This window comes from Pseudophryne corroboree, chromosome 7 (assembly GCF_028390025.1).
Source record: "Pseudophryne corroboree isolate aPseCor3 chromosome 7, aPseCor3.hap2, whole genome shotgun sequence".
Lineage (NCBI taxonomy): Eukaryota > Metazoa > Chordata > Amphibia > Anura > Myobatrachidae > Pseudophryne > Pseudophryne corroboree.
In genome coordinates, this window is record NC_086450.1 from 366,940,194 (window position 1) to 366,964,031 (window position 23,838).

Sequence of the window (23,838 nt, forward strand, 5' to 3'; positions counted from 1 at the left end):
AGCACCAGCCATTAACATAGCACATGTCAGATGGATCCTCATACTTAAATTATTACCATTATTTTGTGTGCTCCTCCACTGATTTACATATATAACAAGCTCACCATAATTAGCCTCACAGTTCGATGCTCTGATTTCTCCAGCAAATGCAATTTAACAATGGGGAAATGTTCTTTGCTCAAGGAACAAGGGTTTGTTTGATGATAATTCTGTGTATTTCTTTTTATAAGGGAAAATATTGCATGCCATAATTGCAGTGCTCAACAAACCTTCTTGCAAATGCCATTTATCTATGTTGCTGAATGCTAAGCTGTTCATCTGATGCTGATTAATTAACTCTGATACTTTAATAGCCACTATCGGTTCCGGAAGTCTTGAAATTTTGTTTGTATTAAGAACGATGGTCTTTTATCTCAGTACACCATCCCTGAGATTCATCAGGAACTCCGCTTCTTCCCTTCTAAGGATTGTTTTGACATTTCAGTTTATGCAAAGGTGCCCGTACTGGCACTGGCTTTGTTTACACCTGAGAATGTGGCATTTGGCATGGAGGTTTTTTTTTTAGCCCTTTACGCTCAACAAAGGTTTAATTTTTACATTTAAATTAATAGACTTAACCTTGTGTTTATTCATAGCTCACTTGGGCCTGAATGGGTTACCATCTGTAACTCCTCACAAATTAAACATTAAAATTATTTATATAGTTTAGGACATGAACGTTATTTCATTCTACCCATTCTTGCTAGAATTCAGTTATTATAGAGTTAACCCTGCATTGTTGCATATGGTAGATTACTCAAATCCAGTAATTTACAGGATCCCAAACAGCATGGATTCACTGTGTGTGACTATAAAGCAATAGATAAAGGTGGCCGTAGATATAGCGTATCTAGATTTTAGTAATGCTTTTGACACTGTACCGCATCGCAGGCTGCTAAATAAACTTGAAAGCTTGGGTTTAGATACTAAGATGGTTGAATGGATAAGATCTTAGTTGTAGTTAATTGAGTGCATTCACAGGAGGGCAGTGTTACCAGTGGAGTACCCCGGGGACCTGTACTTGGACCAGTGATTTTTAATATCTTTATTGATGACATTGTAAATGGCATTAAAGGGAAAGTATGCCTTTTTGCAGATGACACAAAAACATGCAACGGGGTAGACACCAGTAGGGGTAAAACAATGGATTGAGGATCTAGGTAGACTAGAGGAATTGTCAAAAGCATATTAATTACAGTTTAATGCCAAAAAATGCAAAATCATGCACTTGGGTCCCAAAAATCCAAAGGCTAAATATAGTATTAATGGCACTATAATGGAAACTGAGGAGGAAAGGGATCTAGGAGTCACTATTTCAGGTGACTTAAAGGCAGGTAAGCAATGTAACAAGGCAATGAGGAAGGCTAGTCAGATACTTGGCTGCATTGGGAGAGGAATCGGCAGCAGAAAGAAAGAAGTAATAATGCCACTGTATAGGTCATTGGTACGGCCTCATCTAGAATACTGTGTACAATTCTGGACGCCATACAGTATCTTCAGAAGGATTATAATACATTAGAGATGGTACAAAGAAGGGCGACTAAAATGGTGCATGGCCTACATCACAAAACATACCCAGAAAGGCATAAAAATCTAAATATGTATAGTTTGGAGCAGAAAAGGGAAAGGGGGGACATGATAGAAACTTTCAAATATATCAAGGGCGTTAACAAAGTCCAGTAGGGAAACATTCTTCAACTGAAGAGAAGTATTAGAACACAAGGACAAGCACTGAGATTGAAGGGGGGCGGGGAGGGGGGGGGGATAGGTAGGTTCAGGGGAAATTTGAGGAAAAATTACTTCACAGAAAGGGTAGTGGACAAGTGGAATAGCCTCCCATCAGAGGTGGTAGAGGCTAAGACAGTAGAGCAATTTAAACATGCATTGGATAGACATAAGAATATCCTTACAAAGAAAAAGGATCAAATAAGGTCTGAGATAAAAATATGGTAAAAAGGGGCAGACTAGATGGGCCAAGTGGTTCTTATCTGCCGTCAAATTCTATATTTCTATGTTTGTATGATGTAGAAAGCAGAGAGATTTTGAAACGCCCCTCTTCTAAGCACACACATTCACAGCTAGACACCCACCCCTTCTTTCCCCCTCCCGCTATCATGTGACCATTTAGGAGCTCCCTGACTGGCTAGCGTTTACTGATTGTTTCCTTAACCTGTTTGACAGCTGAAATACATATATTCCAATAGACAGTATTTAGCAGTGTTAGCCATTGTTATCCCACATAGTCATTTTGCAGAGTCAGGATTGAGTTATTGGAGGGCATCAATGTAACATAGGCATTAGCTTCATGTTACTAAGGAACAGAAATTGCATGGGGTATGTCGCTATAATTCTTAAAAATTACATTACAGTATGAAATCACAGGGACACAATCTACCAACATGTCACTGACGAGTGTTTGCTTTTGCAGGGTTTTTTATTTTATTTAGTTTGTACCTTTTAAAAAAATTAATAAAATAATACTGCTAAGTGTTAACCGCTATTTTCCCAAAAAGTGCAACGCTGATTGAACAAAATAAGAGATTGACAAATACCCCCGACTGCCTGCAAAGAATATTACATGTACATTGCTTCAATATATGCTTTATTCCCACCTGAAAGCAATGAGTCTGCAGGTGAACATTGTTTAATGCTTTGGAGTAATACATTAGTAAAGTTGTTTTTTTATCTCTCTCATCTTGTTTTACATGTCGATTCCAGGAACAGCCCACCCAAGCCAATTTTGCCAACATTTGTACAGGGCTGGAGGTGCTGAGTTTCCTGCTCACTGTGCTGCAGAATCCTGGCATTCTCAGCAGCTTCAAACCTCTGCAGAGGGGAATCTCAGCATGCATGACCTGTGGGAACACGAAGGTCCTACGAGCCGTCCATACTCTACTGTCCCGGCTGATGAGTATCTTTCCTACTGAGCCCAGTACGTTGGATTTCATATTGTCTTCTCTTCTTTACCTACTCTGCTATTCAATGAACAATGATAGGATTGAGATCTGTCAATTAAATACCACTTATAGGGTGGAATTCAAATGTTTGAAAAGTCGGTTGGTTGTCTGTTTTTTCCTGTCTATTAGATAGGAAAAAACAGACACCCAACTGACTTTTCAAACATTTGAATCTCCCTCTATAGATGGTGCTCTAAACCTACCTCCAGTTTTATGTATAAACAGTAGGGAAACGTTATCTTAATGTGCCCCCTGTGAAGATGTGCATCCTCCTTGGGTCACTGTCTAGCAGCCCTATAACCTGGCATGGTTAGAGTATAAAGGAGAGACTGGGTATATATTTTTTTTTGGAGCTCCTGATCTGTGTGTAAGACAGGACTGCAAGACTCCGAGAACGTAGCGTGATGTTCAGTGTTCCAGAAGAAGGGTAGTTAAATGCCACCTTTCCATTATACCCTCCAACAAGCAGTGCTCTCATTTTCTCATAATGTTACTCTTTCCCCCTCATTAAATAATTATGTTTAGTAGGAACTCTCCTGCCTACCTCCTTTTCTCTATCGTCCTAGTGGATGCTGGGGTTCCTGAAAGGACCATGGGGAATAGCGGCTCCGCAGGAGACAGGGCACAAAAAGTAAAGCTTTTCCGATCAGGTGGTGTGCACTGGCTCCTCCCCCTATGACCCTCCTCCAGACTCCAGTTAGATTTTTGTGCCCGGCCGAGAAGGGTGCAATCTAGGTGGCTCTCCTAAAGAGCTGCTTAGAGAAAGTTTAGCTAGGTTTTTTATGTTACAGTGATTCCTGCTGGCAACAGGATCACTGCAGCGAGGGACTGAGGGGAGAAGGAGTCAACTCACCTGCGTGCAGGATGGATTGGCTTCTTGGCTACTGGACATCAAGCTCCAGAGGGACGATCACAGGTACAGCCTGGATGGTCACCGGAGCCGCGCCGCCGGCCCCCTTGCAGATGCTGAAGACAGAAGAGGTCCAGAATCGGCGGCTGAAGACTCCTGCAGTCTTCTAAAGGTAGCGCACAGCACTGCAGCTGTGCGCCATTTTCCTCTCAGCACACTTCACACGGCAGTCACTGAGGGTGCAGGGCGCTGGGAGGGGGGCGCCCTGGGAGGCAAAATGAGTACCTATAAAGGCTAAAAATACCTCACATATAGCCCTAGAGGCTATATGGAGATATTTAACCCCTGCCTGATTTCTCAAAATAGCGGGAGACGAGCCCGCCGGAAAAGGGGCGGGGCCTATCTCCTCAGCACACGGCGCCATTTCCTCTCACAGCTCCGCTGGTCAGGACGGCTCCCAGGTCTCTCCCCTGCACTGCACTACAGAAACAGGGTAAAACAGAGAGGGGGGGCAAATTTATGGCGATATTTTTATATAACAAAGCAGCTATAGGGGAGCACTTATTATAAGGCTATCCCTGATATATATATAGCGCTTTTGGTGTGTGCTGGCAAACTCTCCCTCTGTCTCCCCAAAGGGCTAGTGGGTCCTGTCTTCATTAGGAGCATTCCCTGTGTGTCTGCTGTGTGTCGGTACGTGTGTGTCGACATGTATGAGGACGATATTGGTGTGGAGGCGGAGCAATTGCCAAATATGGGGATGTCACCTCCTAGGGGGTCGACACCAGAATGGATGCCTTTATTTATGGAACTACGGGATAGTGTCAACACGCTAAAGCAGTCGTTTGACGACATGAGACGGCCGGACAATCAATTAGTGCCTGTCCAGGCGACTCAAACACCGTCAGGGGCTGTGAAACGCCCTTTGCCTCAGTCGGTCGACACAGACCCAGACACAGGCGATGACTCCAGTGGTGACGGTGACGAATCAACCGTATTTTCCAGTAGGGCCACACGTTATATGATTTTGGCAATGAAGGAGGCGTTACATTTAGCTGATACTACAGGTACCACTAAACAGGGTATTATGTGGGGTATGAAAAAACTACCTATAGTTTTTCCTGAATCAGAAGAACTAAATGACGTGTGTAATGAAGCGTGGGTTGCCCCTGATAAAAAGCTGATAATTTCAAAGAAATTATTGGCATTATACCCTTTCCCGCCAGAGGTTAGGGAGCGCTGGGAAACACCTCCTAGGGTGGACAAGGCGCTAACACGCTTATCTAAACAAGTGGCGTTACCCTCTCCTGAGACGGCCGCACTTAAAGATCCATCAGATAGGAGGATGGAAAATATCCAAAAAAGTATATACACACATGCAGGTGTTATACTACGACCAGCTGTAGCAACTGCCTGGATGGGCAGTGCGGGGGTAGTTTGGTCAGAATCCCTGATTGAAAATATTGATACCCTGGACAGGGACAATATTCTACTGTCGTTAGAACAAATAAAGGATGCATTTCTTTATATGCGTGATGCACAGAGGGATATATGCACACTGGCATCACGGGTAAGTGCTATGTCCATTTCGGCCAGAAGAGCTTTATGGACGCGACAGTGGACAGGCGATGCGGATTCAAAACGGCATATGGAAGTTTTGCCGTATAAGGGGGAGGAGTTATTTGGAGTCGGTCTATCAGATTTGGTGGCCACGGCTACAGCCGGGAAATCCACCTTTCTACCTCAAGTCACTCCCCAACAGAAAAAGGCACCGACTTTTCAACCGCAGCCCTTTCGTTCCTTTAAAAATAAGAGAGCAAAGGGCTATTCATATTTGCCACGAGGCAAAGGTCGAGGGAAGAGACAGCAACACGCAGCTCCTTCCCAGGATCAGAAGCCCTCCCCGGCTTCTACAAAAGCCTCAGCATGACGCTGGGGCTTCTCAAGCGGACTCGGGGACGGTGGGCGGTCGTCTCAAAAATTACAGCGCGCAGTGGGCTCACTCGCAAGTAGATCCCTGTATCCTGCAGATAATATCTCAGGTATACAGGTTGGAATTAGAGACAGATCCACCTCGCCGTTTCCTGAGGTCTGCTTTACCAACGTCCCCCTCCGAAAGGGAGACGGTGTTGGAAGCCATTCACAAGCTGTACTCTCAGCAGGTGATAGTCAAGGTACCTCTTCTGCAACAAGGGAAGGGGTATTATTCCACTCTTTTTGTGGTACCGAAGCCGGATGGCTCGGTAAGGCCTATTCTAAATCTGAAGTCCTTGAACCTGTACATAAAGAAGTTCAAGTTCAAAATGGAGTCACTCAGAGCAGTGATAGCGAACCTGGAAGAGGGGAACTTTATGGTATCCTTGGACATCAAGGATGCGTATCTCCACGTTCCAATTTACCCCTCACACCAGGGGTACCTCAGGTTCGTTGTACAAAACTGTCACTATCAGTTTCAGACGCTGCCGTTCGGATTGTCCACGGCACCTCGGATCTTTACAAAGGTAATGGCCGAGATGATGATTCTTCTTCGAAGAAAAGGCGTATTAATTATCCCATACTTGGACGATCTCCTAATAAGGGCGAGGTCCAGAGAACAGCTAGAGATGGGATTAGCACTGTCTCAAGAAGTGCTAAAACAGCACGGGTGGATTCTGAATATTCCAAAATCCCAGTTAATGCCGACAACTCGTCTGCTGTTCCTAGGGATGATTCTGGACACGGTTCAGAAAAAGGTTTTTCTCCCGGAGGAAAAAGCCAAGGAGTTATCCGAGCTTGTCAGGAACCTCCTAAAACCAGGAAAGGTGTCTGTACATCAATGCACAAGAGTCCTGGGAAAAATGGTGGCTTCTTACGAAGCGATTCCATTCGGCAGATTCCACGCAAGAATTTTCCAAAGGGATCTGTTGGACAAATGGTCAGGGTCGCATCTTCAGATGCACCTACGGATAACCCTGTCTCCAAGGACAAGGGTGTCTCTTCTGTGGTGGTTGCAGAGTGCTCATCTATTGGAGGGCCGCAGATTCGGCATACAGGATTGGATCCTGGTGACCACGGACGCCAGCCTGAGAGGCTGGGGAGCAGTCACACAAGGAAGAAACTTCCAGGGAGTATGGACGAGCCTGGAAACGTCTCTTCACATAAACATTCTGGAACTAAGAGCAATATACAATGCTCTAAACCAGGCAGAACCTCTGCTTCAGGGAAAACCGGTATTGATCCAGTCGGACAACATCACGGCAGTCGCCCATGTGAACAGACAGGGCGGCACAAGAAGCAGGAGGGCAATGGCAGAAGCTGCAAGGATTCTTCGCTGGGCAGAGAATCATGTGATAGCACTGTCAGCAGTGTTCATCCCGGGAGTGGACAACTGGGAAGCAGACTTCCTCAGCAGACACGATCTTCACCCGGGAGAGTGGGGACTTCATCCAGAAGTCTTCCACATGCTGGTAACCCGTTGGGAAAGACCAATGGTGGACATGATGGCGTCTCGCCTCAACAAAAAACTGGACAGGTATTGCGCCAGGTCAAGAGATCCGCAGGCAATAGCTGTGGACGCGCTGGTAACGCCTTGGGTGTACCAGTCGGTGTATGTGTTTCCTCCTCTGCCTCTCATACCAAAAGTATTGAGAATTATACGGCAAAGAGGCGTAAGAACGATACTAGTGGTTCCGGATTGGCCAAGGAGGACTTGGTACCCGGAACTTCAAGAGATGATCACGGAAGATCCGTGGCCTCTACCTCTAAGGAGGGACTTGCTTCAGCAGGGTCCCTGTCTGTTTCAAGACTTACCGCGGCTGCGTTTGACGGCATGGCGGTTGAACGCCGGATCCTAAAGGAAAGAGGCATGCCGGAAGAAGTCATTCCTACTTTGATTAAAGCAAGGAAGGAAGTAACCGTGCAACATTATCACCGAATTTGGCGAAAATATGTTGCGTGGTGCGAAGATCGGAGTGCTCCGACGGAGGAATTTCAACTGGGTCGATTCCTACATTTCCTGCAATCAGGATTGTCAATGGGTCTCAAATTGGGATCTATTAAGGTTCAAATTTCGGCCCTGTCGATTTTCTTTCAAAAAGAATTGGCTTCAGTCCCTGAAGTCCAGACCTTTGTTAAGGGAGTGCTGCATATACAGCCTCCTGTGGTGCCTCCAGTGGCACCGTGGGATCTAAATGTGGTTTTGGACTTCCTAAAATCTCATTGGTTTGAACCACTAAAAAAGGTGGATTTGAAATATCTCACATGGAAAGTGACCATGCTTCTAGCCCTGGCTTCTGCCAGGAGAGTGTCAGAATTGGCAGCTTTATCTTACAAAAGCCCATATCTGATTTTCCATTCGGACAGGGCAGAACTGCGAACTCGTCCGCATTTTCTCCCTAAGGTGGTGTCAGCATTTCATCTGAACCAGCCTATTGTAGTGCCTGCGGCTACAAGTGACTTGGAGGACTCCAAGTTACTGGACGTTGTCAGAGCATTAAAAATATATATTGCAAGGACAGCTGGAGTCAGAAAATCTGACTCGTTGTTTATATTGTATGCACCCAACAAGATGGGTGCTCCTGCGTCTAAGCAGACGATTGCTCGTTGGATCTGTAGCACAATCCAACTTGCACATTCTGTGGCAGGCTTGCCACAGCCTAAATCTGTAAAGGCCCACTCCACAAGGAAGGTGGGCTCATCTTGGGCGGCTGCCCGAGGGGTCTCGGCATTACAACTTTGCCGAGCAGCTACGTGGTCAGGGGAGAACACGTTTGTAAAATTTTACAAATTTGATACTCTGGCTAAGGAGGACCTGGAGTTCTCTCATTCGGTGCTGCAGAGTCATCCGCACTCTCCCGCCCGTTTGGGAGCTTTGGTATAATCCCCATGGTCCTTTCAGGAACCCCAGCATCCACTAGGACGATAGAGAAAATAAGATTTTACTTACCGATAAATCTATTTCTCGGAGTCCGTAGTGGATGCTGGGCGCCCATCCCAAGTGCGGATTATCTGCATAAGTTGTACATAGTTATTGTTAACTAATTCGGGTTATTGTTAAAGGAAGCCATCTTTCAGAGGCTCCGCTGTTATCATACTGTTAACTGGGTTTAGATCACAAGTTGTACGGTGTGATTGGTGTGGCTGGTATGAGTCTTACCCGGGATTCAAAATCCTCCCTTATTGTGTACGCTCGTCCGGGCACAGTACCTAACTGGAGTCTGGAGGAGGGTCATAGGGGGAGGAGCCAGTGCACACCACCTGATCGGAAAAGCTTTACTTTTTGTGCCCTGTCTCCTGCGGAGCCGCTATTCCCCATGGTCCTTTCAGGAACCCCAGCATCCACTACGGACTCCGAGAAATAGATTTATCGGTAAGTAAAATCTTATTTTCTTGTACCAGTATCACTGTCCCCGTTATTTGCAAGTTGTCTGCCAACATCCAGTAAACCATCTAGATCAGTCGTGTCAAACCTGCGGCCCACACAAGACTTAGACCTTGGTCATTTGGCCCAGTTGGGATTTTGCGTTTGACATGCCTGATCCAGGTCACACTGCACACAACAATTGTTTTGTGGTGATACGGAAAGGAAAGGTGATGCTTGGTGTATAGGACTATTAGGTAGCAGTCAATCGAGGTGGGGGTAGGTAGTAGGAAAATAATAGTAGGGATGTTGATTTCTGGCTGTATATATAGATATTTAGTAGCATTGATGAGTGATGTGGTCAGAAGGAACAGGATATGATAGATATTAGGTTTTTGTGGATGCATTTGTGTAGACCCAGACATAAAGTGGGTTCTAAGCATATAAAACAAATGACCTTCTCTTAATATAAAGGGGCCGTTACATTGTAGCAGGCTGGATCTGAACCTTTTCCATCGTGCAGTTAGCCGTGTTCTAGCAGCCTCGTCACTTCCCAGTAACGGCTTAATATTGAGACAGTCCCTAGTCGTCTACTTTCAAATTTGCTATGATGTTCAGGGACAAGGAACATGCGCATTCTGCAGAAATAATTCCTTCTCTTCTCGGTCTTCCTTTGTTTAAAGCTCACTTTTGGTGATTGTATTTTTTTAAATCCTCTTACAGAAAGTGATTTCATTGACTGCAGATTCCCCAAACGGCTTGTGGAATGAGTTCAATAATTTCACATCATTTTTTAATGGGAAAATGCAATTTTTCACTTGTTAAACATTACTAACCCCCTAAAACGAAAAGGAAATTAAGTGTAAAGGCAAGCAGAACTTTCCCTGCTCAGAAGTGGTTTTAGCTGTGGGTTATTGTAAGTCCCCTATCATTATAAATATAAATTATCCTTAATTACTTGTCTAAGCGAAAACACCACTATTTTTCTATTTTGGCTCCAGGATATTTACAAATCATGCATACCGTTGGGGCTGTAGAACATTAGAGGTTCAATAGATTTGTAAGAGTAAAGCCAGCATTATTGAAATTAAATTAATGCAGGAAGCCACAAAGATGGCCTTATATACTGTACACGTTCACTAATTGCACTGATCTAGTTAAAGTTCAGGCTACAGTACATAGGTTGCTGTGTAGTCCTGGCTTGTAGACTGCTGCTGAGAATGGTGTCGTCTTCTTTGCTTGGTCTTGGACAGCTGATGTGTCCCAGGGGGGCAGAGTGAGATCATTGGTCAGTATTGTTCTGGCGAAGGGGGGGGGGGGGGGGGGGGGTCACCTGTTTCCTACCAGCTGTTTTGCTTAATCGAATGTGTGATCAGTTATATTCCCTATAGAACTTACCGTAGCTCATTAAACCAATTGGATGTTTATTTTAGTTTTCTGACCTATGCCAAGTAATTATTGCTGTGGGTTACTGCACCAGTTTAAAAAAAAAATAAAGTTGCCCATTTTCTTTCCTGTTGTCTGAGGATGTAGTGTATCTGAGCTATAGCACTGAAAGCATTACTGTTCCAAATTCACAAGTATATATATTAAACTGGAACTATTTTGTATCTGTCTAATTTCACAGAGCCCAGGGCACAAATTGCTGTATGTGTCACTGCATTCTGGGGGGAATACGGGCAAAAAAAATATTACAATGAGTGCTTTGACACTAATTCACTATGAATTGTATCTTAGGTAGCTCAAGTGTTGCTTCCAAATATGAAGAACTGGAGTGCTTATACGCGGCTGTGGGCAAAGTCATTTATGAAGGTCTTACTAATTATGAAAAAGCTACAAACGCAAACCCATCACAGCTATTTGGTAAGTGTTCCGGACATACTATGAGAGACTTTTGAAACTTTGTGAGGCTGTCTACACTGAAGTGCACTCAGTGACTTTTAGTCAGTTATGTGCTGGTATGACCTGTATTCTTTCCCAGAATGCACTGATGTAAATATGTGTAGTCAAGCATGCTGCAGAGATGCCCAAGAGTGTGGTATTAGAAGTAATGATAAGCTCAGATTGACTTTTTTCATTTTAAATAAAGGTTACAGCTTTATTTTTGCTTTTAAGGAATAGATTGTATAGAATATCCGAGGCATACACATTTATTTGAGAAGTTTAATGTGTGTACTTTTATGTTCTAGCAAAGTGTAACCTAATATAGTCTTGTCTTTTGGGAAAATTCACTTTCTTGTCCCCAAGAGGTTACTTTTAGCAGTAATTTACAGTGAATTTTTTTTTATCCTTGCTGCTGCTATGAATTGGTTCTGTCAGTAAAACAGGAATAATACCGCAAAGGAACCGAAGCTGCGCAAAATGTAAATGCTAGCCGTCCCTCACTGCCATCCCCTGTGATCTCTGCAGACAGGTGTAATTTTACTTAAAGAATTGCTTGCTTGCCAGGTGTCAATGTGTATTGTGGAAAACACTTAGGAAGACTGTAGTTTAATTTAATCAGCTCCTTGCAAAGTGCTTCAAGGTCAGATGCTAAGAAATATGCAATGCGCCAACACTGAAGAGAAAGCGTATTTATGTATAACCATACAACGTGGCAATGCATTTTTTTCTTTATAATAGTTAATTCTTAAGCTTGTTGACTAATTGGTAGAGTGTTATTAGGGATTGTAGTGCACGCATGTGTGACCTCGGAGGTTCATCGCAGGCTAGGTGTGAGTCTGGTCATCGCAGGCTAGGTGTGAGTGTGGCTGACCCTTTCCCAGACAGTGGGGATCCCTTCCATGTGTTTGTTTTATTTAATCCTTTGTAATCTGCTTGGTGCTTAGAATTTGAGTTCACTAAAACATGACGCCTAAGCGCTTCTATGTACTAAACCCTGGGGAGAGAGAAAGTGGACAGAGATAAAGTACCAGCCAATCAGCTCCTAACTGCCATGTCACAGACTGTGTTTGAAAAAAAAAAAAAAACCAGGAGCTGATTGGTTGTTACTTTATCTCTGTCCACTTTATCTCTGTCCACTTTATCTCTCTACAAGGCTTAGTACATAGGGGGGTATTCAATTAGTGCCGTTTTTTCGACCAGTCAAAAAAACTGCACATTTTCGGACATTTTTAGGTTGAATTTACATACGACTGGTAACTGACGAAACCCAAGTGTATCGGCGTATATGCCACTGATACACGTGTTTGCAAATTTGCGGGCATTTTTGCCCGTTTTTGGCGCAATTTTTGCCCATGCCGATTCGACACAATAAAAAAAGTGAAACGGTATATGTGAAAATGGATTCAAAAATGCCCACAATTGAATACCCTGTGTCGAATTACTGCAGTTTTTTCAACCAGTCGAAAAAAACGCACTTAATTGAATGCCCCCCATAGACTCCTTAGCTTTTATCAGGCATTTTCATGCTGATTGGTGTCCTTTAAAAGCAGTACCTGTGTGCATAGGAGTGAAATCCTTCCTCATGATTTTGTGAAATGTTAACATACAGCTACTGGTTACCTGTATATGGGGGATCAGTACGAAATCCCGCTGGACGGGATCCCGGCGGTCGAAATACCGACACCGGAATCCCGACCAGCAGAATCCCAACAGGGGTGGCGAGCGGAACGCAGCCCCTTGCGGGCTCGCTGTGCTCGCCACGCTGCCTTGCTACGCTCGACACACTATTTTATTCTCCCTCTATGGGTGTCGTGGACACCCACGGAGGGAGAATATGTCGGGATTGTGCCGGTCGGAATTCCGGTGTCGGTATTTTGACCGCCGGGATTCCGTCCAGCGGGATCTTGACCGCATCCCGTATGTGGATGCACTAACATGTGGCAGATCAGCAGCTAATGTCATACCCTGCATAGACGTGTGAATTAGAACACCCTACCGACACAGCTGCCCGGACTCTGCCCACTGACAGCTAGAAGGGTTTCCTATTACAGTGTACAATAAACAGATACTCTCCTTTTTACGTAATTTTAGTGATCAGGCCAATTATATTGCTGTGGGTTATGGAATTACTTTTTCCCTGTCAACCTTGTTGACGTTAATGAGAAAAAGGTCGGTCTGTCTGTCTGTCTGTCTATCTATCCTATATATAATTATACAATGCCTCAAAACATGTTCATTTAGTGCAGCTGTTTTATACACATTCATTTCTGGGATTTATCTTGGTACTGCCAATATAAAAAAAACAAAGTATTCACAATTATGGACCCCATACCTGTATATTAAAACCATTTCTAGCTACTGTACTCAGTCAATGAAGTGATCTTTGGCATTTATTGTGGTCCTGTAGCAGAACAGTGACCTTAACACGAAGAAGATCTACAGTAGTTTGCTTGCAAGGGTTAATGAAACCTAAAACGTAATTGAATATACTTTTGTAGCAATATACATTAAAAGTAAGGCAGGACGTTTGGAGCCAGGTAGTTGGCTTTAAGCGCACACACCACTGTTCTTTCATTTGGAGCCAGGTGCCTTTTTTATTATTTAAGAGATTAGATTTTTGTGTAGAACCAGTGTTTCCTGCTGAAAGTTCCATATGTCCATAATAGGACATATTAGCTGATGTTCTGTGTTTGAATTGGGCAGGTACACTAATGATCTTGAAGTCGGCCTGCAGCAACAACCCCAGCTATATTGACAGACTTATATCCGTTTTCATGCGCTCCCTACAGAAGATGGTGAGGGAGCATTTGAACCCACAGGCTACTCCCGGGACAGCTGAAGCCAATCCAGGTACATAGATTTATATTACTGTTTAAGCTACTGGAAATATCATAGAAGTCCCTTCCAAATAACTCCTGATATGTTTCCATACTCTGTGAGACTATAATTCCCTCCAGCTTGGTTTAATGATTTCAGTTACATACTTGACGGATGATGTATGGCTTTGCCAGCAGCTGTCTAACCCCCTTCCTCGCCACTGAGGCATCCTTTCACTGATTTCTATACCTCTTTTTCCCCAGCGGGCACCAGTGAGCTGGTGATGCTGAGTCTGGACCTGGTGAAAACGCGCTTGGCAGTGATGAGCATGGAAATGAGGAAAAACTTTATTCAGAACATACTGACTTCCCTCATCGAAAAATCCCCCGATGCAAAAATTCTCCGAGCTGTGGTAAAAATAGTGGAGGAGTGGCTGAAAAACAACACCCCTATGGCAGCCAATCAGGTGAGCTGCAAAGCAGTTCTGTTTTATTCTTTTAAAACTGTGTTTTTGGTGGAGGGATTACATTGTCCTAATGAACGAAATGTGCAGGTTTACAGATTATTCCGAATAATAAACGTACTCCTTAAATTACTCTCTACCTGCTTTCATCCATTTACCTTCCATACTGTGGTACTTTTCTACAATTTAGCATTGAAGAGGTGATTTTGTGGTAAGTATCTTTGGATTCATGATCGCTGGTGAGCGGTTACCGAGGTAACCTGGGAGTGCACTGGGTTCCATTCAACCTCTTTAAAAAATAAATAAATATTTTTTCCCCCCACACTGCTCCTGCTTCTGACATAAGGGAACATTAACATTTAGAGGAACGATTGTGTGAAGGGGACATTGTTTTCAGTGAATAAAGATATTCAGCTGTCATACTGCTAATGCTATAAATGGATGTTCCATTTAATCTGCTGATTGTTTTGCAACCCATTTGTTGAATTAAGACTCCCAATATTGATGCCTTAAGTTTAGTTATCCATCTTCCACAGTGTATTCAGACGTTTTATCTTTTATTCATAGAGAACATTTAATTTTAATCAGAGCGACTTATCCTATGCTGAACACTATATGCACCGTTCCTGGGATCATATAGTTACATAGTTGTTGAGGTTGAAAAAAGACAAATGTCCATTGAATTCAACCTGTATTATAATTTTTTTTCCTTTTTTTTTTTTTTTTTTTTTTTGTATTAATTAAATGCTGTATCCTGGGATATTTTTTCCCGCTCCATTATTACTACATTCTCTGGCAGAGAATTCCAAATCCTTACTGTTCTTACTGTGAAGAATCCTTTTCTCCGTTGTGTATGGTATTTTTTATCTTCTAACCTCAGGGGATAGCCTCGTGTTCTATTTAGTGTTTTTTTGATAAACAAATCGTTTGATAAGTCCCTTAATGAATTTAAAAATACTAATAATGTCTCCTCTCAGTCGCCTCTTTTCCAGTGTAAACAAATCTAAACTTTTAAGTCTTTCCTCTTAATCCAGTGCCTCTAACTCCTTAACCAGTTTAGTGGCTCGCCTCTGAACCTTTTCGAGTTCCAAGATATCTTTTTTTTTTTTTATAGTGAGGTGCCCAGAACTGTACACAATATTCCAGATGTGGCCGCACCAATGATTTATTCAGTGGCAGGATTACACTGTCATCCCTTGTCTCCATTCCCCGTTTTATGCATGCTAACACCTTACTTGCTTTTGTTGCTGCATTTTGACATTACGTACTGCTACTAAGTTTATTGTCGATGAGCACTACCAAATTTTTTTCAACTACTGTTATCCCTACGTTTTCCCCATTTAGTTTATAGGCTGCCTGAATGTTCTTAGTCCCAAAGTGCATAACTTTACATTTGTATTTATTGAACCTCATTCTCCATTTATCTGCCCAGACCTCAAGTCTAGATAAGTCATTCTGTAGAGACTCAACATCCTTGTCTGAATTAATTACTCTACATAGCTTAGTATCATCTGTGAAAATTGACACTGTGCTTCCAGTCCCTCCCCTAGGTCGTTAATGAATATGTTAAACAACAATGGTCCAAGTACTGAACCCTGCGATATTCCAATGAGCACTGAAGCCCATTCAGAGTACATCCCATTAATCCCCACTTGCTGTTCCCTATTGAACAGCCAACTATTCACCCAAGTACAAATAGTGTCTCCTACCCCAAACTCCCTTAATCTGAGAATTAATCTCTTATGTGGAACTTTGTCAAAAGTTTTAGCGACGCCCAAAAAGAACACATCCACTGCTTGACCCTAATCAATATTATCGCTCACTTTCTCGTAGAAGCTTATTAAGTTAGGTTGACAGGATCTGTCCTTCATAAAACCATGCTGATTTCTAGTAATCACCTTGGAGGTACCCAAGTACTCAAGTATGCTGTCACTTAATATACCTTCTAGTAATTTCCCCACTATAGATGTCAAATTTACCGGTCTATAGTTATCGGGGTGAGTTTTAATACCCTTTTCTCTGACGTCCTAGTGGATGCTGGGAACTCCGTAAGGACCATGGGGAATAGCGGCTCCGCAGGAGACTGGGCACAAAAAGTAAAAGCTTTAGACTAGCTGGTGTGCACTGGCTCCTCCCCCTATGACCCTCCTCCAAGCCTCAGTTAGATTTTTGTGCCCGAACGAGAAGGGTGCAAGCTAGGTGGCTCTCCTGAGCTGCTTAGAAGTAAAAGTTTAAATAGGTTTTTTATTTTCAGTGAGTCCTGCTGGCAACAGGCTCACTGCATCGTGGGACCTTGGGGAGAAGAAGCGAACTCACCTGACTGCAGAGTGGATTGGGCTTCTTGGCTACTGGACATTAGCTCCAGAGGGACGATCACAGGTTCAGCCTGGATGGGTCCCGGAGCCGCGCCGCCGGCCCCCTTACAGAGCCAGAAGAGCGAAGAGGTCCGGAGAAAGCGGCGGCAGAAGACGTTCCTGTCTTCAAATAAGGTAGCGCACAGCACTGCAGCTGTGCGCCATTGCTCTCAGCACACTTCACACTCCGGTCACTGAGGGTGCAGGGCGTTGGGGGGGAGCGCCCTGAGACGCAATAAAAACGATATAAAAACCTTATATGGCTAAAAAAAATGCATCACATATAGCTCCTGGGCTATATGGATGCATTTATCCCCTGCCAGTTTCCTGAAAAAAGCGGGAGAAAAGGCCGCCGTGAAGGGGGCGGAGCCTTTCTCCTCAGCACACGAGCGCCATTTTCTTTCACAGCTCCGCTGGAAGGACGGCTCCCTGACTCTCCCCTGCAGACTACACTACAGAAACAGGGTAAAACAAGAGAGGGGGGGCACTATTGGCAGCTAATATATAATACAGCAGCTATAAAGGGAGTAACACTTATATAAGGTTATCCCTGTATATATATAGCGCTCTGGTGTGTGCTGGCAAACTCTCCCTCTGTCTCCCCAAAGGGCTAGTGGGGTCCTGTCCTCTATCAGAGCATTCCCTGTGTGTGTGCTGGGTGTCGGTACGATTGTGTCGACATGTATGAGGAGGAAAATGATGTGGAAGCAGAGCAATTGCCTGTGTTAGTGATGTCACCCCCTAGGGAGTCGACACCTGACTGGATGGTAGTAATTAAAGAATTACGTGACAATGTCAGCACTTTGCAAAAAACTGTTGACGACATGAGACAGCCGACAAATCAATTAGTGCCTGTTCAGGCGTCTCAGACACCGTCAGGGGCGCTAAAACGCCCGTTACCTCAGATGGTCGACACAGACCCTGACACGGATACTGAATCCAGTGTCGACGGTGACGAGACAAACGTAATGTCCAGTAGGGCCACACGTTACATGATCACGGCAATGAAGGAGGCATTGAACATTTCTGACACTACAAGTACCACAAAAAAGGGTATTATGTGGGGTGTGAAAAAACTACCAGTAGTTTTTCCTGAGTCAGATGAATTAAATGAGGTGTGTGATAAAGCGTGGGTTTCCCCCTATAAAAAACTGCTGATTTCTAGTAAATTATTGGCACTATACCCTTTCCCGCCAGAGGTTAGGGCGCGTTGGGAAACACCCCCTAGGGTAGATAAGGCGCTCACACGCTTATCAAAACAAGTGGCGTTACCGTCTCCTGATACGGCCGCTCTCAAGGAACCAGCTGATAGAAGGCTGGAAAATATCTTAAAAGGTATATACACACATACCGGTGTTATACTGCGACCAGCGATCGCCTCAGCCTGGATGTGCAGCGCTGGAGTGGCTTGGTCGGATTCCCTGACTGAAAATATTGATACCCTGGATAGGGACAGTATATTATTAACTATAGAGCATTTAAAGGATGCATTACTATATATGCGAGATGCACAGAGGGATATTTGCACCCTGGCATCTAGAGTAAGTGCGATGTCCATTTCTGCCAGAAGAACGTTATGGACGCGACAGTGGTCAGGTGATGCGGATTCCAAACGACATATGGAAGTATTGCCGTATAAAGGGGACATTCCTGCCCCGGGGCAGAGGAAGGGGAAAAAGACTGCACCATGCAGCCTCTTCTCAGGACCAGAAGCCCTCCCCCGCTTCTGCCAAGTCCTCAGCATGACGCTGGGGCTCTGCAAGCAGACTCGGGCACGGTGGGGGGCCGTCTCAAGAATTTCAGCGCGCAGTGGGCTCACTCGCAAGTGGACCCCTGGATCCTGCAGGTAGTATCACAGGGGTACAAATTGGAATTCGAGACGTCTCCCCCTCGCCGGTTCCTGAAGTCTGCTCTGCCAACGTCTCCCTCCGACAGGGAGGCAGTATTGGAAGCTATTCACAAGCTGTATTCCCAGCAGGTGATAATCAAGGTACCCCTCCTACAACAGGGAAAGGGGTATTATTCCACGCTGTTTGTGGTACCGAAGCCGGACGGCTCGGTGAGACCAATTTTAAATCTAAAATCTTTGAACACTTACATAAAAAGGTTCAAATTCAAGATGGAGTCACTCAGAGCAGTGATAGCGAACCTGGAAGAAGGGGACTATATGGTATCTCTAGACATCAAGGATGCTTATCTCCATGTCCCAATCTACCCTTCTCACCAAGGGTACCTCAGGTTTGTGATACAAAACTGTCATTATCAGTTTCAGACGCTGCCGTTTGGATTGTCCACGGCACCACGGGTCTTTACCAAGGTAATGGCCGAAATGATGATTCTTCTTCGAAGAAAAGGCGTATTAATTATCCCTTACTTGGACGATCTCCTGATAAGGGCAAGGTCCAGGGAACAGTTAGAGGTCGGAGTAGCACTATCTCAGGTAGTGCTACGTCAGCACGGGTGGATTCTAAATATCCCAAAATCACAGCTGATTCCAACAACACGTCTACTGTTCCTAGGGATGATTCTGGACACAGTCCAGAAAAAGGTGTTTCTCCCGGAGGAGAAGGCCAGGGAGTTATCCGAGCTAGTCAGGAACCTCCTAAAACCAGGACAAGTGTCAGTGCATCAGTGCACGAGAGTCCTGGGGAAAATGGTGGCTTCTTACGAAGCGATTCCATTCGGAAGATTCCATGCAAGAACTTTTCAGTGGGATCTGCTGGACAAATGGTCCGGATCGCATCTTCAGATGCATCAGCGGATAACCCTATCTCCAAGGACAAGGGTATCTCTCCTGTGGTGGTTACAGAAGGCTCATCTTCTAGAGGGCCGCAGATTCGGCATTCAGGATTGGATGCTGGTAACCACGGATGCCAGCCTGAGAGGCTGGGGAGCAGTCACACAGGGAAGAAATTTCCAGGGCTTGTGGTCAAGCATGGAAACGTCTCTTCACATAAATATCCTAGAGCTAAGGGCCATTTACAATGCCCTAAGTCAAGCAAGGCCTCTGCTTCAGGGTCAACCGGTATTGATCCAGTCGGACAACATCACGGCTGTCGCCCACGTAAACAGACAGGGCGGCACAAGAAGCAGGAGGGCAATGGCAGAAGCTGCAAGGATTCTCCGCTGGGCGGAAAATCATGTGATAGCACTGTCAGCAGTGTTCATTCCGGGAGTGGACAACTGGGAAGCAGACTTCCTCAGCAGACACGACCTCCACCCGGAGGAGTGGGGACTTCATCCAGAAGTCTTCCAAGTGATTGTAAACCGTTGGGAAAAACCAAAGGTGGACATGATGGCGTCCCGTCTCAAAGAAACTGGACAGATATTGCGCCAGGTCAAGGGACCCTCAGGCAATAGCGGTGGACGCTCTGGTAACTCCGTGGGTTTTCCAGTCGGTATATGTGTTCCCTCCTCTTCCTCTCATACCAAAAGTACTGAGAATCATAAGAAGGAGAGGAGTAAGAACGATACTCGTGACTCCGGATTGGCCAAGAAGAACTTGGTACCCGGAGCTGCAAGAGATGCTCACGGAGGACCCGTGGCCTGTACCTCTAAGGAAGGACCTGCTCCAGCAGGGACCTTGTCTGTTCCAAGACTTACCGCGGCTGCGTTTGACGGCATGGCGGTTGAACGCCGGATCCTGAAGGAAAAAGGCATTCCAGATGAAGTCATCCCTACCCTGATCAAGGCCAGGAAGGATGTCACTGCAAAACATTATCATCGCATTTGGCGAAAATATGTTGCGTGGTGTGAGGCCAAGAAGGCCCCTACGGAGGAATTTCAACTGGGTCGTTTCCTACATTTCCTGCAAGCAGGATTGTCTATGGGCCTAAAATTAGGATCCATTAAGGTTCAAATTTCGGCCCTGTCGATCTTCTTCCAGAAAGAACTGGCTTCAGTGCCTGAAGTTCAGACGTTTGTCAAAGGGGTACTGCATATACAGCCTCCTTTTGTGCCTCCAGTGGCACCTTGGGATCTCAATGTAGTTTTAGGGTTCCTAAAATCACATTGGTTTGAACCACTTGCCACAGTGGATTTGAAATATCTCACATGGAAAGTGGTAATGCTGTTGGCCCTGGCTTCAGCCAGGCGCGTATCAGAATTGGCGGCTTTATCCTATAAAAGCCCTTACCTGATATTTCATTCGGATAGGGCGGAATTGAGGACTCGTCCTCAATTTCTCCCTAAGGTGGTTTCAGCGTTTCACATGAATCAACCTATTGTGGTACCTGTGGCTACTAGGGACTTGGAGGACTCCAAGTTGCTGGACGTAGTCAGGGCCCTGAAAATATATGTTTCCAGGACGGCTGGAGTCAGAAAATCTGACTCGCTGTTTATACTGTATGCACCCAACAAGCTGGGTGCTCCTGCTTCTAAGCAGACGATTGCTCGTTGGATTTGTAGTACAATTCAACTTGCACATTCTGTGGCAGGCCTGCCACAGCCAAAATCTGTTAAAGCCCATTCCACAAGGAAGGTGGGCTCATCTTGGGCGGCTGCCCGAGGGGTCTCGGCTTTACAACTTTGCCGAGCAGCTACTTGGTCAGGGGCAAACACGTTTGCTAAATTCTACAAATTTGATACCCTGGCTGAGGAGGACCTGGAGTTCTCTCATTCGGTGCTGCAGAGTCATCCGCACTCTCCCGCCCGTTTGGGAGCTTTGGTATAATCCCCATGGTCCTTACGGAGTTCCCAGCATCCACTAGGACGTCAGAGAAAAGAAGAATTTACTTACCGATAATTCTATTTCTCGTAGTCCGTAGTGGATGCTGGGCGCCCATCCCAAGTGCGGATTGTCTGCAATACTTGTATATAGTTATTGTTACAAACAAATCGGGTTGTTTATTGTTGGAAGCCATCTTTTCAGAGGCTCCTACGGTTATCATACTGTTAACTGGGTTCAGATCACGAGTTGTACGGTGTGATTGGTGTGGCTGGTATGAGTCTTACCCGGGATTCAAGATCCTTCCTTATTATGTACGCTCGTCCGGGCACAGTATCTTAACTGAGGCTTGGAGGAGGGTCATAGGGGGAGGAGCCAGTGCACACCAGCTAGTCTAAAGCTTTTACTTTTTGTGCCCAGTCTCCTGCGGAGCCGCTATTCCCCATGGTCCTTACGGAGTTCCCAGCATCCACTACGGACTACGAGAAATAGAATTATCGGTAAGTAAATTCTTATTTTTAAATATTGGGACTACCTCTGCTATACGCCAGTCCTTTCGTATCGTTTCTGATCTAATTGACTCTCTGAAAATCAAATATAGGGGTCTCGATATCTTTACAATAAGTTCCATAAGAACCCTGGGGTTGAGTCCATCCGGCCCAGGAGATTTATTTATCTTAATTTTACATAGTCTCTCCCGGACTACTTCCTCGTTTAACCAAGTACCGAGCATCGGGTCGTTATCATAGCTTATGTTATGCTCTACTCTCGTCAACCTGTCCTCATTCGTGAATACTGATTAAAAGAATTTATTTACTAAATACGCTTTTTCCCTATCATCATTAATCAAAACATCCAACTTGCCCAATAGTCTCCCTTTTTAACCTTTTACCGTTTATGTACTTAAAGAACTTTTTGGGGTTTGTTATACTCTCCTTTGCTATTTGTTTTTCGTTTTTTATTTTAGCTGCTCTGATTTATTTTTTGCATTTTTTGTTACATTCCTTGTAGAACTGGAATGATTCCACCGTTCGGTCAGACTTAAATGCTTTGAAAGCACGCCTTTTTTTTTTTAATCCACTTGTTCCTTGACCCTCTTATTAAGCCACATTGGTTTGAATTTCCTACTCCTGTTTTTGTTGACTTTGGGAATATACAAATGAGTATACTTATTGAGCGTAGTTGTAAAAACATCTCACATTTCAGCAGTATTCTTACCATGCAATACAATTTCCCAATTGATGTCCCTCATTGCTTGTTTCAGCAATATGAAATTAGCTTTCTTAAAGTTAAAAGTTTTAGTTAGACCCTTATATTGTTGTTTTTGGAAGCTGATATCGAATCTGATCATATTGTGGTTGCTATTTCCTAGGGTCTCGCCTACTTTAGTATTTGATATTATTTCCTCATTATTAGTTAGTATTAGATCCAGTATAGCCCTATGCCTAGTTGGTTCCCCCCGATTACCTGGGACACGTAGTGATCTTTTAGCATGTTTTAGAACCTATTACCCCTAGCTGTATTTACTGTTTCGGTGTTCCAGTTTATGTCTGGGTAATTAAAGTCCCCAACAATAATGACATCACCCATACCTGCAGCTTTTTTGATTTGCTGCAAGAGTAGTAATTCGTCAGACACACTAATATCTGGTGGTTTATAGCATGTCCCTATTTGTATCTTTACTCCCACTCGAAATTTCAACCCACGATGACTCCTTTTAAATACGGTTTTAAGAAAGGTTTAACATATAGACAAACACCCCCTCCCTTTTTATTAGTCTTATCTCTCCTGAAGAGGGTGTACCCCTCCATGTTTGCCGCCCAGTCGTGAGAATCGTCCCACAATGTCTCTGTAATGCCTATTATATCATTTTGGTCTTGCATTTGTAATCATACACTTAAGTTTGGTAATTCCCTGATCCGTAAGTTTTGTTGTGGATAACCTTTCCTTAGGAACCTGAGTTTCCATTAAATTACCATCACTGACTATTTTTCTCCTTCCCTCCCCTCTCCACCCTCATTATACTTTATACATCCCATTTTTCTTCGCTCTGTAGTTGTCCCACTAATTCTTTCTAATCCCTCCCCCCGGGCACCTAGTTTAATATCTCCTCCAACCTTCTAACGATCCTTCCCTCCGGCACCACTGCCCCCTCCTCATTCAGGTGCAATCCATCGCAACAAAAAAGATGGCGCCTGACTGAGAAGTCCGCCCAGTGTTTGAGAACACAAACCCCTCTTTCCTACACCAGTCCCTGAGCCACACATTTACCTCCCTTATCTCCCTCTGCCTCCCTGGACTAGCGCGTGGCACAGGTAATATTTCAGAAAATATTACCTTACGTGTCATTGCTTTTAATTTTTGGCCTAGGTCCCTATAATCTTTCTTAAGGATATCCCACCTACCACTAACTTTGTCGTTGGTGCCAACGTGCACCAAGACCGCTGGGTCTTTCCCAGCCCCTCCCAAC

The 23,838-nt window shown here is 44.5% G+C and overlaps 1 protein-coding gene across 2 annotated transcripts in view; it reads left to right on the plus strand.

Moving 5' to 3' along the window:
- TRRAP (transformation/transcription domain associated protein) overlaps positions 1-23,838 on the plus strand; it is a 212,749-nt gene that overhangs the window by 72,835 nt on the left and 116,076 nt on the right. For both annotated transcript variants that reach the window (XM_063934508.1, XM_063934509.1), the window contains 4 exons: positions 2,758-2,971; positions 10,922-11,047; positions 13,772-13,918; positions 14,149-14,351. In XM_063934508.1, coding sequence (XP_063790578.1) covers positions 2,758-2,971; positions 10,922-11,047; positions 13,772-13,918; positions 14,149-14,351 — 690 coding nt within the window. The remainder of the gene's footprint in view (positions 1-2,757; positions 2,972-10,921; positions 11,048-13,771; positions 13,919-14,148; positions 14,352-23,838) is intronic.